The 16258-nt window shown below is 36.4% G+C and overlaps 2 protein-coding genes across 2 annotated transcripts; both read right to left on the bottom strand.

The window, feature by feature from the left end:
- Nucleotides 1–775: 775 nt before the first annotated feature.
- Nucleotides 776–11376, bottom strand: arl8ba (ADP-ribosylation factor-like 8Ba). The gene is made up of 7 exons (XM_079884538.1): nt 11004–11376; nt 4373–4453; nt 4183–4256; nt 3989–4082; nt 3829–3896; nt 1885–1955; nt 776–1794 (listed from the first exon to the last, which is right to left on the bottom strand). The coding sequence occupies exons 1-7, from the start codon at nt 11124–11126 to the stop codon at nt 1745–1747; spliced, it is 561 nt and encodes a 186-aa protein (XP_079740664.1). The 5' UTR covers nt 11127–11376; the 3' UTR covers nt 776–1744.
- Nucleotides 11377–11443: 67 nt separating this feature from the next.
- tnfrsf18 (tumor necrosis factor receptor superfamily, member 18) lies at nt 11444–15955 on the bottom strand. Its single transcript, XM_079884536.1, has 6 exons — nt 14904–15955; nt 14389–14562; nt 14098–14185; nt 13940–14001; nt 13036–13200; nt 11444–12804 (listed from the first exon to the last, which is right to left on the bottom strand). The coding sequence occupies exons 1-6, from the start codon at nt 15031–15033 to the stop codon at nt 12650–12652; spliced, it is 774 nt and encodes a 257-aa protein (XP_079740662.1). The 5' UTR covers nt 15034–15955; the 3' UTR covers nt 11444–12649.
- Nucleotides 15956–16258: the final 303 nt, after the last annotated feature.

Genomic DNA, 16258 nt, shown 5'->3' with positions numbered 1-16258 from the left:
GCTAAACTAACTAAACTGCATTTCTAAGCCAATGAGAAAATCACATGTGTGAAGTGACGGAGTACATAAAGTCTTATCTGTATGTTTAGTTGTAACTACAGCTACAGCTAACCATTACCCCCTCCACTACTACTATAACCTAATAATACTACTAAATGTTACAAGTAAAAAAAGATATATTAAATTAAAGTTTTATAAAATTAGTATTACAATAAATAGTTAAATACTTTGTACTAAATACATTACAGACTAAAAAAAATCACTTAAGATACTAAATTTATAAATTTACTAATATATATATATATATAGTAGCAGTATTAGAACGTTGGTTGTCAACAAATGTTGATATGCATAAACTAGAAACAATGCAAACCCCTCAGTAACGAATATAACTATAATTATATAATTATAACTATTAAATATAATTATTCAATATTATTGAAATATAATTATAATGAATATAATTTATAATATATATAATTATAATATAATGAATATATTAATTTATAACATTATGAATATAACTATAATCAAATTGATATTATGAATATAATTATAACTGAAATAAATTTTAAATCAAAATCTTGAGAACAGGTTGTATGTTGATTTTATATGGAAATAGCTATAGCAAGAAAAATTGCTGCACCTTTATAACTTGAAATTTGAAAACTTGAGATCACATATTTAGGATTTATAACATTAATGCTCAACTTTAGATATGACTACTTGACTGACCACAACATAAAAAAAAAAAAAGAAATCAACCACAACAATGCAAGATTCCTCCTACATGTTGACAATCTATTTATTGGTTCATCGTATTTACAAAAGTGCATTTATAATAGTGGGGTTTCCAACATTTGCCTCTTTTCACAAATATTTGTTGATAATGACAACAGTACAACAATCTACCTTAAAAAGCATGCCTTCTTCGGTTCTTGCAGTTCAAAGTAAGCTGTCTTGATCCAATCTAGTTCCAGGCAGGCACACCTGGTATACTGTTTAGCTTGAGGGACAGAGACACTGCACAAGGCACTTTAACTTCACCTACTCTTTCTCTCAGCTCATGAACAGGATTCAAGACATCACTGAGCTAAATGAAAACCTTTACCAGCAAAACATTCATCCTCTCTAATATACGTACACTCACTTTTGTAAAAATCTTTCTGGATCATCATTTGTACATTTCTGTTGAGCTGTTTATTTACTAGATTGCTCCCCATTTAGATTTGACAGATTTCTCAAGAGACGAAGGGGTGGGGTGTGGGGTGTGTGTGTGTGTGGGGGGGGGGGGGGGGGGGTGTCAAGAAATAAAAGCAACAGTCCAAATGATATTACACTCTCTCATGAGCATAACCTGACAGACTGAAGAGAACAATAGGCTTAACACTATATTAAAGTTTAGATTCTTCTCAGTTTTTCAATAGATTTGTCCAGGAAACCCCAAGTGGAGATCACTGGAGCTGCGGGGATTTGCAAAACCATGAATCCATAATGTTCATCCGACAGCAGGCTGTAAGAGGTGGAGGAACTCATTCTGCAGGCTAGCGTCTTTTAGCGACTGATGTATCATTGACATAACTGATGCAGTTGGGAAGAGGAGCTGGTGAAGAATTATGGGATCAGACGAACAGGGTAGTGTAAGGGGAGCGGTACGGAGAACTGTACAGTTTCACAAAGCGAGCAGGATGTGGTGTGAGAGGAACATGGCAGCGGATAGACAGCGGGCCCTCAGAAGACACTTTCAGCTTCTTCTTGACTTTGAGTGCTGGATTAGCCATTGAAGAGTAATGTCTGTGAGAATCAGGGGACATAACAGTGCCATGTAAGTATAGCAGACTAGAAACACCATACAGCAATCTCAACTCATGGAACATTACTTACCAATGTTATCTTTCTCTTTGCAGGAAATCGAATAGCAGCAGATCTCCCGGTCTTGAATAGCAGCCAAGTTCCTAAAGAAATAGAACATGGGAAAGGATCAATAAAACAATTTATATGGTATGGTATTTCATTTCAGGCCTACTAGTTATTTCAGGAAAAGCTGTAAACAGAGTGTAGTCCAGCAACAGAAAAATATAGAAGCAGATACAACTCTTAGCCAATAGATGGCAGTAATTCTTACAACAACACAAGACCCCAAAACCCCATGACCTTTCCATTTCATGCAGACAGATGGTTAAACTGGTCATTGTGACTCATCTCGTTCTCACACAATTCTTAGAAAACACAAAAATTCTCAATCTGATCTAATGTTTTTTTATTTTTTTTATTAAATGCATAAGGTGATTTTAGAGAGAGGATTTAAATTGTGTGTTGTTGTCTTTTAAATAGAGCATTCCTTTATAATGAAGATAAAATAAAAAAATAAACGGGGATGAGCAGAGCCAGTAATGCAATTTCCTAATTATTATAATGATATTAAAGTGTTCTGTTAAATCAAGGCAATCTTATTAGCATCATATGATTTGGCAGAATATAATCAGAGGCTGTATGAGGCCGAGATAGTCCACTCGTACATGAATGGGAGAAATCATAACGTTCAATATGGCAGCTTTAGGAATGTATGTCCCACCAAGAACGTTCATACGAATAAGCTGGATCAGTTATTGAAACAATTTTCACAAACATTTATGTATCAGTATTTCTCAACTGGTGGGTCACAACCCAAAAGTGGGTCACACAAGAAAAAGTAGGTTGTTTTAGTGGGTTTCGGAGAGTGTGGTCAAAGAAACAACAACTAAAACTGAATTGCAAATGTTTTTCTGATGCAAGACTTTTATTTTGAAAGACGTGTGTTAATACCGATGACACTTCTGTCAGACATAGTTTAAGTAAAGCGTGGCAAAGAAAAATGCATTGTCCTGATTTAGTATCTGCTGTCAGATGAGATGTTGTCAGGCTATATGTCAGTGTGATTATTCTAACATTTTAGTAAAATGTTATGAAAAAGTCTCTCACCTCAGAAAAACGAACTTTCCTGCCCTGTCGGACAGTATCCTGTGCTCACACTGTGCGAGTGCAAATGCAGAGGCGCATGCTGTATATTACTTCACTATATATAATGAAATTACGAGCATACAACGTTGTATTTACACTGTCAATTAGGTCATGAAATTACCAAAAACTACCAATAAATTGTGTTAGCTAAAAACGATTTTCACACAGGTATGATGTTCATTCTATTCATCAGGATCAGTGTCTGTATGTTTTATTAACAGTTCATTTTAGTATTGTGTATTTACCACGGTAACTATTATCGTAACCCCAAAATACCACTTAATTTTCTCACTGTATTTTATTCTGTATTTTTGATGACTGTGGTGGCTCATACCAATTTACTAACTTTAGGGTATTATGAAAAACTAGGACTTCTATTTAACAGCCTTACCTTGTTTATTCATCAGTGTTAGTGATATTCTAACAATATACTTTAAGTAAAATGGAACGGTACTTCGGTGTGTGTCAACCATTTCTGAGAAATAAATTTGCTTGGTTCAAATTCCTAAAAATTTAGGTCGAATGGGAGAATGTGGGACCCATGGCCAAACCAGTTGAGAAATACTAGCCTAGAGAGGCAGTAATATAAAAAGCTATACTGGTTAACAATTCTACTTTCCCCAGGAATCTGACCAGGGTGACATCAGGCGAAAATAAAATTAATTTGAGGTGGAGTATGTAAATTACAATTTTTTCAATCAACATTTGTTTTGTTTTTTTAATTTGCACTGATAAATCAATTTAGGTATTGTCCATTTTGATTTCATGTAGACTTTACTTAAAAAAGCAGCGGGGAAACATCTGCATGTGTGGTGTACAGCTCCTTACATTTTTTCAATTAGCTGTTTCTCATCCAGCGCATTGGGTAGATCTCTCTTATTGCCGAGCACCAACACCTAAAAGACAAAGACATCCATAGGAACTTATGCAGTGAAGATGAAGATATGTTTGAGCAATGATGTGGGGAATAAACAAGGAAATGTCTTACAGGGATTCCTTGTAACTGTGGCTTGTCTAAAAGATTGTGCAGCTCATTTCTGGAAGCTTCCACCTTCTCCCGGTCCGCTGCATCCACCATGTACCTTTGAGAGAAAATGGAGAAAGGATGCACATTTTTTATTATTTTGGTAGTGTGAATACTTTCCTCTTTCCCTTATAGAATATGGATGTAGAGATACTTACACTATTGCATTCACCCCACGACAGTATCGCTCCCACATGCTCCTGAACCTCGGCTGACCTCCTATATCCCAGATCTGCACAGTAATCAGACCCACGTTAGTTTCAGTGTTTATTATTTACAATTAAACTTGCACCTTATTTTTCTCCTGAATCCAAAGAAACCAAGAATATGCATTAAAAAGGACCAAACCTTGATGGTGACGTTGCCTTTTGTGACCTTCCTCATGTTGAACCCAACGGTTGGAATCATGTCTTCGCTGAACTGGCCTGACTGGGGGGGATAATATAGCACATATTAACAACTCATGGACTTAGACTTGTTTGTGATGAAATGTTTCCATTATTCTACCTAAAAACATCTTTACTTTGTTTTGGATTTTTTGACGCCCAGTTTCTTTTCCTATTGCTGTAAGCGTAGGCCTGCAGTGATTGGTAGTTAAGGGCTTCCCATCAGAAACATTTATTTGATCTATGATTCATAATGAAAGTTCACAAACAAAAAACCTCAAGATCGCTCTGGGAAATTTTCATGGTATATTACCATCTACTGTACTAATCTACAGAGATTCTCAAATTCAGGCCATTGCCACAGTCAACTCTAAAAGTTCTGTGCCAATATGGTGATTATTATACAATTACAATATTTTGCGATTCTAATAAAACTTCTTGCATTCCTAATGTTCATTCAAACAATACACTCAATCTCAATAAGAAATTTGACAACCATTTAGGAATTCATCTTTAGTAGTCCGCAATCACAGTATTTTAGTCACATCATTAATAAAAACGTATATTACTGACCTGGTTTAGACCTGCCTGATTTATGAGGCAGGTCTAAACCACAAGACCACCTCTCCATTTATGATTCAGTTTTGATGTGGTTTGCCTTAATAAGGGAAAATTCCCTCCCTATAAACACTTTCCCTTATTTGTCACATTGTTGCCAGTAAAACTTTCTTTTTAAACATTAGGACCACCACAAAGTATTCGAACACACTCATTCAGTTCTTGACTGCATAGTCAAATCTGTAGATGTAATTTCGTCCATTGGCTAATATTAGCAATTATATACGTCAACCTGACAATGAAAATTAGTCCAATATTGAATATTTAGCAAAGATAATGTCACAATGCTTACTGATACCGTGCTATAAAATTACTCGTATTGAGATAGGATTTTGTTAACTCCCACAACCTAACAAACAGTATACTCATTTTCTAGGGCAGGTACACAAAACTAGCCTGACTACGTCAGACTTCGTACTTCCACTCAATTTCATTTCGCTTCTGTACTCAGTCTGAGACAGCTTCAGAGCTTTCTGTTTGCCACCGGTCTGGAAACAGCCGGGCCAATCAACGAACAGAGGGCGGGCTGAGAGCCGTGACGTACACGCTGATTGTACAGTGGATGCGTAGATTTACTTAACTTAACCTGCAAAAGTCGTTCACAGCCATGTTCACTCCGGTATTTCGCTCGATGGTTTTGTTTTCGCATCATACATGTGTTTACAGTGAAAGTTAAATGCGGCCGAGCATGCGCATAACACACGCCATAACCAAACGTTATGTGATTGGCTTACGGGTAACCAATGATTTTAAACTTCAGACAAGCGCCCCCTAGCAAGAGAGAAAACACTTCTCTGTTATGCCATTCCAGACTCTGTCTACGAAGCAAAGTGAAGTAGCAGAGTCTGGTATTACCAGGCTAACACAAAACAGCCTATTGGATTTGTTTTTGTTGTTGTTTTTGTCCTTCACGTGACGAAGCAAATGATGCTCAACTTGTGCTGAGGCAAAGTGACAACCATGATAAAAGCAAGATTTATGCCTCAATGCCTTAAGGCAGTAATGGCAAAAAAGGAAAGGAAGTCTGCCAATTTAAAAAGAGTCGTTCGAAGTTGCAGCATCCCAAAGTGTACAGTAAGTATCATACCAAAGCAATCACATGCAATGGAACTAACTGCCCTTGACAAATGTTCTGTAAAACCCAATCAAGAAAACTAAAAAACTAAATTAAGTATTTGACAGCATGTTTGCAAAGTAGGCTAACTAAGGAAAATAACTGAAGAGAATATACATGTAGTGCTGCTCAAGATTGCGGTGTCAACAGCTCTGGCTGCATGGCTCTTGCAGCTAATAGTGAACAAAGGGTTACTGAGTCAGCACACTATCTCAGACTGTGTGGCAACAGAGAGAAAGATAACCAGCCCCTTCACACTATCAGCCACCATTACTCAGAGAGATCCCACGGCACACTAATGCACAAACATGCATTGCTTTGAATGGCATATTAATCTGGATATTGTATTTAAAGTAGCACTCACATTTAATGTTAAACTTAAGTCAGGTAGGAGAACACAATACAGTCATGCAAGAAGTTATATGATGTTGTTTGTGATGATAAAACAACAAATTTACATATCGTCGTTATTTTTTCAATAATTAAATACTGCGTCATCAAAGTTGGTATCGTGGCTTTATGGTCCGACACGTGCACGAGTCATTATAATATTAGCCTAACATTTTATGAAGATCAAGCTCAGATGGAGTTGCGAAGTTTTTAACCAGTGAATGACAGAGATTTGTCTGAGGCAGTATCTCTGTTTAAAACAAAACAAGAATACCCAGAATCGTGCAGCTCTAGTGGGCGCTTAGATTTTCGTGTTGTTCATTACATATGCAAAGGCTATTTAAAACAGAACTAGACGGCAAATACAAGACTCTTCTCTGCTCTTCGAATATATAAAACATTAGCCTTTATAGACATAGTGTTTCTTGAGTAAATAAAATGCTGTAGTTAAATCAAACATCAGTTCTGTATTTACCCTTGCACTGCAAACAAGCAGAGACTCTCCAAACCGTGTGGCACTACATTCACAATAGAGGCGGGTGGAGTTATAAAGTTTGACCCAATGGGTTTGACCGACAGTTTGAGGATTCAATGGAGTTACGAGTAGGGCTGCACGATTAATTGGAATTAACACTAAATCGCGCTTAAACCGATCAGTCTTAGTGCAATTATTTTATTATGCGTAGCTTGTCAGTGAAGCAAGGCTCTGTGATGAGTAGTAATGCTCCATCTAAAAGCACTGCGTGTTTGAGTCGCTTATAACGTGCCTTTGAAAAAGAAACAAGCGTCAAACATCTTTCCAAAAATGAGAAGCATTTAAAAACCTGTTGTCCAACAAAAGGGAACATTTAATAACATGTTTTACTCCAAACTCAAATCGCAGCCTTTGCCAAATCACATTCGATTTAATATTGATTAATCGTGTAGAACTACTTACGAGGTTTAGTCACAAGCTCTTTTTAGGCCTAATGCTTTCATTGGTTAAATATTTGTAAAACCAAAATATTTGACCAATAGCATTGATTTTTTTAAATAAAATAAAACTAAAATTATGAAATATAGATACAAGGTGACAGCGACGATATTTTCTTATATCGTAGCATTTATTTATTTGGCATTTGATACTTTTCCACGGCGTACCTGACAACCTGTCACACTAGTGTGCACAGTGGTTGGGAAACAAGCAGGCAGGGGCAAATGGGACATTGAGTGCACAATCTCTCGCATCTCTGTGCCTTGATGAAAACTTAATTGCACTTGTTACTCCATTTAAACAATTAATGAGATACACACATGGTCACCTCAGAAGATGTGATTCCCACCTGAAGCGCTGAAATGATTAGCCTACACAGCAAGAGTTTTTATAGAGACGATGGGGCGAAGACAGCAAAAACTATTCTCCTGAACGCTGTGAGCCAGCAATTCACTAAATGATGCATAATACAAATTTAGCTCCAGTATGTCTGCTCAGAAAACACTAAATAAATAAATAATCGATGTGTGTGCAGAAGTTTTTCTGTACCATACTGGTTTAACTATATAATTAATTACACGAATAAATAGCATCATGATGATCATTATGTATCTTTATCTTGAGGAATTCCTAGTATTTACCACTATAGAAAAAAAAACCGAAAGCAAGATGCTTGTTTAAACCACATGACCACCTCCTGCAATGACTCAGAGTTAAGGTGGTCTGCCTTGATGAGGGAAAGTCCTATATGTCTGCTTTTCCATGTCTAGTAGTAACAACATTTCTAGCAGTTCTTATCAGAAAACACAGCTTGTTTTTATTCCATCCTATATTCCGAAAGGAACTCCTTGAACTCTATTATGCTGCATTGACCCAACTCACACCTAATGTCAAATCTATAAATGGTATCTATCTCTCCATATCAAAGTCCTCTTCAGTTGAAATGAATGAAAACAAATACACAACAGAAATATTTACAACCTATGAATATTCATATTACATGATGCAAAACACAAAAATGGGCTAACGTGACCAATTCATGTGAAGTTTAGGTGACGAATCCGACTTATGTAGTCACAGGATTTGTATTACGCCACAGCTTATGAGGGACTCCAAGTTTTACGAATTCCCTTCCTTCAGCATACTCTGAAGCTCAAGATCTTCTGCAAGCCTGACATGCTTGTTATTCATGAGAACTCTCCCTCAAAAGGTCAATTAGACTTTTTCAAAAGAAGATCATTCTGATTTTTCAATTTCAAAAAATCTTTGTTTTGACAATTTGAGGGAAGTGGTTACAGAAGAGAGAACTACAAATATAGGCAACACTTGAGGCCAATGCTTACACTGAACACTTCAGCCAACAACTAATGCGCCATAAGCATTTTGAGCAACACAAATACAATTTGAAAGTTGGTAATACCACATTACATTAATAGTGTCTAGTCTTCTACCATGGTAAATAAAAAAAACAATGAACTACTGTGACCAGCACATTTTGCTTACTCGTGCACCAAATCACATGATGGAGGACGTCACTTGACCAGGAAGAACCGCATTAAATGTTTGTGAGTCTTGTGACTAATGCCAGAAACTAGAAACATACGTACAGTGTTTGCAAGAACAGAGAGTGGAACTACTTGTTAGATTAGGATTAGGAATGATCTTGCTGAACAAGTACTACAGTACATGTAGTCTTGATTCAGAGTATGAGGTTATATTTTATTATTTTTGCCTCAAGACAGAGGAGGTCCAGTTAGACACAGGGTATGTGTCTAATCAACAACATAACACAATGCTATGCAGATAAAACAGTATTATTAGGAATTATTAGTCACATATAGGCAAGGGATAGTTCACCCAAAAAAAAAAGTTTTGTCATCATTTAATCACCCCCAGATTGTTCCAAACCTGTATGAGTTTCTTTGTTCTGTTGAACACAAAAGAAGACATTTTGAAGAATGTTGGGAACCAGACAGTTGACAGTAGCCATTGACTTCCATAGTAGGAAAAAATTCTATGGATGTCAACGGCTACTGTCAACTGTCTGGTTACCAACATTTTTCAAAATATCTTCTTTTCTGTTCAACAGAACAAAGAAACTCATACAGGTTTGGAACAACATGAGTGAGTAAATGATGACAGAATTTTCATTTTTGGGTGAACTATCCCTTTAATACTACAAGTATCGAGTTACACTATGGAGTTTGAAAGAGTAGGGGCGTAACCCCGGCATCCTGGCCAAATTTGCCCAATGGCCTCTGTCCATCATGGCCTACTAATCATCCCCATATATATATATATATATATATATATATATATGTATTTGGCTTCATCACTCTGTCTCCTCTCCACCAATAAGCTGGTGTATGGTGGGCGTTCTGGTGTACTATGGCTGCTGTGCATCATCAAGGTGGATGCTGCACATTGGTGGTGGTTGAGCAGATTCCCCCTTCTATGTAAAGCGCTTTGAGTGCTGAGAAAAGCGCTATATAAATGTAATGAATTATTATTACACTGCCTTGCCTGTATATGAGCAAAGATTTTAATAAGTGACTCACTTTTGATTGATTGATTGATTGATACCTGGATTGATGAAAACTGATGTTATGGAGAAAATAAACAAGTGTGATTACTCGTGTGCTTCCTAAACCAAACATCCAGTTTCCCATCAGCAAAAACAAGCTCATCAAGGGAACAACACAATATTTGAGCATGAAATCCTGCAGTGGTTTTAGACTTTATACTGACGTCTTTCCGTGTTGATGCATAAAGTTTGTTTACTAATTATGGCTATGATCATTTCACGTCAACATGGCGGCGCCCATGATGGGGTGACCCCCTCCCCATGTAAAATTAAATATTTTTCTAGAAGACTGATACATTCTAGAGTCTTCACGCCATCATATTTCTAACAAATGTTGTTGATTTCTTTATGTATAACATATTTTTTATTATAAAAACGACTGAGTGCACCCTTAAAGCTGAGAATAACACATTGGGTTGTAGGCCTACATTCAGATGCTTGGGATAGGAATACGTAACAACTAATTCAACCAGTTAGTTTTACAGAAAGCTGCCTGCCACCAATAGTTGGATTTTGATTTCTCTCTAGAACTCCGATCAAGAAAACAAAAATGTTCCAGGGTTAAATTGAGCTGACATTATAACAAGTTTATAGGGTCGAAAATATGTGGACGTGAAGCACATTTCACAGGATGTATACGGCAAACTGTCAACTGTTGCCAACACAAACCATCGCCTACCTACGCAATCAAATTATTGATGGTCATATGGGAGCTAACGTTAGCCAGTTAGCTTTCCGAAAAACGTTGATTTGCAGTCCCTAAGTAGGTCTTTTCCAGACGCCTACTGCGAATTTAAGTAAAATTAGCTTCCTTATCTGTTAGTAAAGCAATTCTGTTAATTGTCTGGTGTACTAGAATGACATTCAGTCCCTTAGATTTGTTAAACTAGCTCATGCTAACCGCAAATACTCACCGCGATTACGTTAACAAACGTTGTTTTGCCCGAATACTGCAGCCCGACGAGGGTTAATTCCATTTCTTCCTTCCAAAAGAGAGCCTTAAACCAGTCCAAGAGGCGGTTAATGAGTGCCAACATTTTGATGTAAGATTTTACAGGTCTGTGTTGGTTTGTGTTGTTTGCAATGTTTTTCACCACTAGAAACGTAATGTAGTGTTTGGGAGGAACTGACCGCTGTCATATGACTGACTGTGATACGTTTGCGAACTGAATGTGTGTTCATTCGCGTTGAAGCTGCGCCCCTTATGCGCAGGCCTGCAGTCCGACTCGTTTCAGGGAATCGGTTCCTTCGAAAAGTCCGTTACAAAAAAAGCCAATCCAGTGATTCGTTTGTGTCAGGAAGCACAGTGTGGCATTTTACAAGCTCAACAACTTTAAAACAAAACCATATGTATAGGCACATACTGCAGTCTTTTATTGGTTTTATTAAGTTTTATGATAACAGTTTACGGTATAAGTTGCCCATTAGTTAACGTTAATGAAACTAAGAATGATATTTGTTGATGAAAAAACAACTAGGCCTATTGTTTGTTAGTTCAGGACAGGTCCATTAAATAATCTTAACTTTTAATTTTAAAAATGTTAACATTAACTAAGATTAATAAATTAGAAGCATTTTTAATTGTTAGTTAATTTAACATAATTAATTAATGTTAGCAAATGGAAACTTATTATCAAGTGTAACCACTTCATTTTAATTTCACATGTCAGATCAATGTTCCCATTATACAGCTCATAAAACGTATGCAGAACATAACATTTAATTCACAATAAAAAATACTAAAATACAGTTACATTTCCTTTCTAAAAAAAAAAAAAAGTCTTTGCACATTGTAACTCTAATGGATAATGACCATAAAACTTAATAACTGCAAATAAAACTACTCAAAATTGCGATGAAATTATTTCACAAAAATACATAATGTCTGCAACAAGATGACTCAAGTGTTGTTTAGCAAAAATATCAAAGTGTTGGATTTTATATATACAGTATATATATTTGTAGAACATGGTGCATATTGATACAATAAATATAATGAATAACAGTTGACAGTCAAATCAAAACAGATGTGAAAGTGAAACAACTGTCCTTAAAGCAGAAATAGCTGTACAAGCAGACAGAGAGCAAACTATACGTCATATTCACACATGTGATCAGAAGAACATCAATACAATAAGACAAACATGAGCATTAGATGCTGGTATAGTTGTGCCTTTTAATCTTTGGTGCTACTGTAATTAAGACATATTTCTCTGTTCATTACCACATCCCAAAGGTTTTATCTGTTGTGAAAATACATTTGTAATGTTTGACTACTTTACTAGCTTAAATATATAATTCACTAACTGTCCTCTGCTCTTTCCGGAAATCTGAAAGGCTGTCCTTTAATGGTTTAACACTTACAAGTTAACAGTAAATATCCTCTTGCATGACTCAGCTTCAGAGAGCAAAAGTTCCATCAAGACAAAAACAAACATGTGGTATTTTCCTGTTATCTCAGCTCATGTGAATCTGTTTGGAAACTGAAGTGATAAGACCTTTGTCTGATCAATACAGATCCAATTCATTCAAGCAACCAATTCATTGGGTGTTCTTCACATCACAAAGAACATTCAAGGAAAGCTGTTGACATCACACTTTTGCTATATTCTTCTGATACCTCTGACTTGGAGTCAGATCCATCACCCATTTCCTCCTTGGACAGTTTGCAACTGCATGTATCTGAGGGCAATACGCGTGTGCATGGTTTTCTTACTGTGGAAAGGTGCGATTATATCAGACATAGGAATTTCATTTACAAAAATGTGGATATGGTAACGGTTTAGCTTAGGGTGCAATTCTCATTAGTTGCTTATTAACATGCATATCACTAGGATATTGGCTGTTTATTACTTATAAAGTCAATATTAATGCCTTATTCTGCATGACCATATTCTACATCCATTAGACAACTAGAAATTTGACAAACATGAAAATGTTACTTACATTTTAGGAGCATCTTGTATTTGAAAATTTGGAAAGCAGTATACATGATAAAAATGAAGCAGGTCAACACGGTGACTATTAAACAGGTCACAATGAGCGGATGAGACTGGATCCCATTTTCTTGTTTTTTTGTTGAGGGGTCTGGATCTGTATCATTTTTTACACCTATGAGAAATTTAGAAGAAGTACCAGGGTTGTGTTAGAAATGTCTTGTAAGATAACTATTTCGGATAGAGCATAATTTAAGATTCCTCCGCAAAATCCTCAACGACTCATCAATAAATGCAATGGTAATATATTGAAATATATAGTATATATACATATAAACTTTCAGATTTCAATATATGCTACATTTCAAAAGTTTGGGTTAAAAAGCTTTTTAACACTTTTATTTGGCAAGAATGCATCAAATTGATCAAAAGTGACAGTACTGTTAAAAGATTTGAATTTCAAATAAATGCTGTTAATTAACTTCCATCAAAGGATCCTGATATTTTCAACACAACTGTTTTCAACATTGATAATAAAGAATATTTCTTGAGTGCATATCAGCATTTTAGAATGATTTCAGAAGGATCATGTGACACTGAAGACTGGAGCAATGCTGATGCTGAAAATTACCTTTGCCATCACATTCATAAATTACATTTTAAACTATATTAAAATAGAAAACAATTATTTGAAAATGTAAAATTTCACAATATTCCTGTCTTTACAGTATTTTTGATCAAATAAATAAGCCTTGATGAGGATGAGAGATTTCTTTCAAAAAACATTACAAATCCTACTGACCCCAAACTTTTAAACAGTAGTTTATCATACATTTTTAATTACAAATTTGCTATATGAATGGAAATGGAACCCCATAATGACAGTATGTGTTTCAGTAGTAAAATGTACAAACCAGAAGAGGCACATCTTGCATTGTGGGTCTTGTTTCCAGGGAAGATCACATCACCACCGCACCTGATTGTGAAACTCAGTTATCACCTGATAAACAATCTCAAGGCATTACTATTCATTTAAGAACTCCAATGAAATGTAGCAATTACAAAGATTTACTTTGTAATGGATTTACACCTGCCGCCCTCAGCATCATTGTAAGTGTTTTTTGGACATTCCTCACAAAAGTAAGTGTAATCAAAGGCACCTGTCAAAACACCAGAAAAAAAGGCAATTGAAGGGTTTAAAATAGTATCATGAATCACTTTAATGTCTCTCTGTCCTCATGCCCTTTACACACCATGACCATTAGACAAAAAGCCCCCAGGAAAGACACATAAAGAGGAGGAGCTCTAAATATTAATCATTGTGGAGTCATTTTGTTTGATTAAATAAAAACAAATGCCTTACCACTTCTATTCAGTTGCTGTCCAGGTTTACAGCTTTTTCTTTTCTCACAACTGCTGCAGTCTTCATTTAAGCATAACTGATTATTACAGAAACATTTGACCTTTTCCGAAGCACTAGCAGGGTTTTGTGGACATTTCTCACATTTCTCTTGACATGAGCCTTTGGGATACTCACCTGTCAAAACAAAGTTTAAAGTAAGTTTGAGCATTTCACATCTTACTTTAATATTATGATTGAATTATGATGTATTATGATGAATATTATGATGATATTATGAGTTTCTCCATAAGGTTCTACCAGGGAACTCCATATAATGTCTCAGGTATCAATTATCTAATAGTGTTTAAATAATAATAATGCTATTAAATATAATGCTAATTAGCTGTAAATCAAATTATAGACACATAAGTTCAGCTCAAAACATCACCAACTTTAACACTCTGAATGCAAAAATCATGAACAGAGAATAAATTACAGTGTTTATCATAGTCTTGAGAATATCATGGTAATCTTACCCGAAGGGCAGGCTTTACAACATTTCTGTTCAAGTTCATACTCAGTGGTCCAGTCACAGTTTATAGCCAAACTTGAAATCCAGCTGCCACAAACACAGAGCAGTGTAAACCAGAGCTTAGCAGTGTCCATTGTATCACAGCGGTAGATTGAGGTTTGCTCTCTGTTTTCATTTCTCACACTTTATAGTCTGACGTTACACCCACAAACGCAGAGGCGTGAGCATGATGAGGAAGACAGAGGTCAAAACCAAAGAGCCAATAGAACTGAGAGTGACACGCAAAGACGTGCAACAATATTGTATTCAACTCACTGAAAATCTTTCCAAGAATTTCTTTGGAAAATTGGGAAAAAAAATGAAATCATGCGGGTCTTATCACATGAGGCAGCCAATAGGGAAGAGTTACCTATCGTTCTGGTGAAAGGACAACTTCTCTTTTAATGTCAGCAAAAGTCACATGAGTAATGGATGTGTTTTGGGATTTAAACCAATCAGAGTCTCATCTCCCATTCCCTTTAAATGCCAGTTGCGCTCGCGCCATGGCAGATTCGCTATTTACGTGACGGAATTTGATAGTGGAAAGAACGAAGCCATCTGAGGTAAAAGTGCGCAAGCAGACCATCTACGGGACAAGCCAGATTCCACCATATCTTTATGTTCACAATAATAATCTTTTACATTGTAATCCTTTTATTTTAAATATTTGGCATGTTTGTGTGCTGCTGTGCGTCCCTGTGTGTTTAATAAGCAGAGTGTACGCGCGTTGTGGACCCGCCACATAAAAACATATTGCGCCATTGACTTTAGACCAGGTTTCAGTTGGTCAATGGCCCAGTTTATTTCTGTTGCCTCAAAATAGCAACGTGCCAACAATGCGCCAGAACACACCTCGTTTTCAGACCAGCATGCCCATGGGCGCACAAATGGGCGCAAATTCATTTGCTATTTAAACAACGTGGCGCAGGACGTGAAAATGATAACTGTGTCGGACTGAAACTAGCAAAAAACACTTGCTAGTTGCGCTGCGCTGGATTGACTTCGCTGCATTGCGCTGGGTGTAAGATAGGGCCCTATATGAGTAAGTGGCTGATGAAGTGACACTAGTGGCATCTCTATATTAAGATTCAGTTGGGTCAGGACCCAACAGATGGTTCTGTTGTGCAAACTGCACTTTAAAGCAAGTAGAGAATGCCATGATAAGGACATTTGTGTGCCTCTGTGATGGGTTTGGCAACTGATTAATTGCGCCCCACTAAAAATTCATAAGTATACAAAGAAATAAAAATTGTTGAGGACTTTGGCTCTTTTTAATTCAGAGACCTCAACAGAGATGACAATAAGTCATGGAGAAAGAGA

This window comes from Squalius cephalus (genome assembly GCF_949319135.1).
Source record: "Squalius cephalus genome assembly, chromosome: 10".
In the NCBI taxonomy this organism is placed as follows: Eukaryota; Metazoa; Chordata; class Actinopteri; order Cypriniformes; family Leuciscidae; genus Squalius; species Squalius cephalus.
The sequence above is the reverse complement of the archived record's forward strand: the minus strand, read 5'-3'. Positions and strand labels throughout refer to the sequence as shown.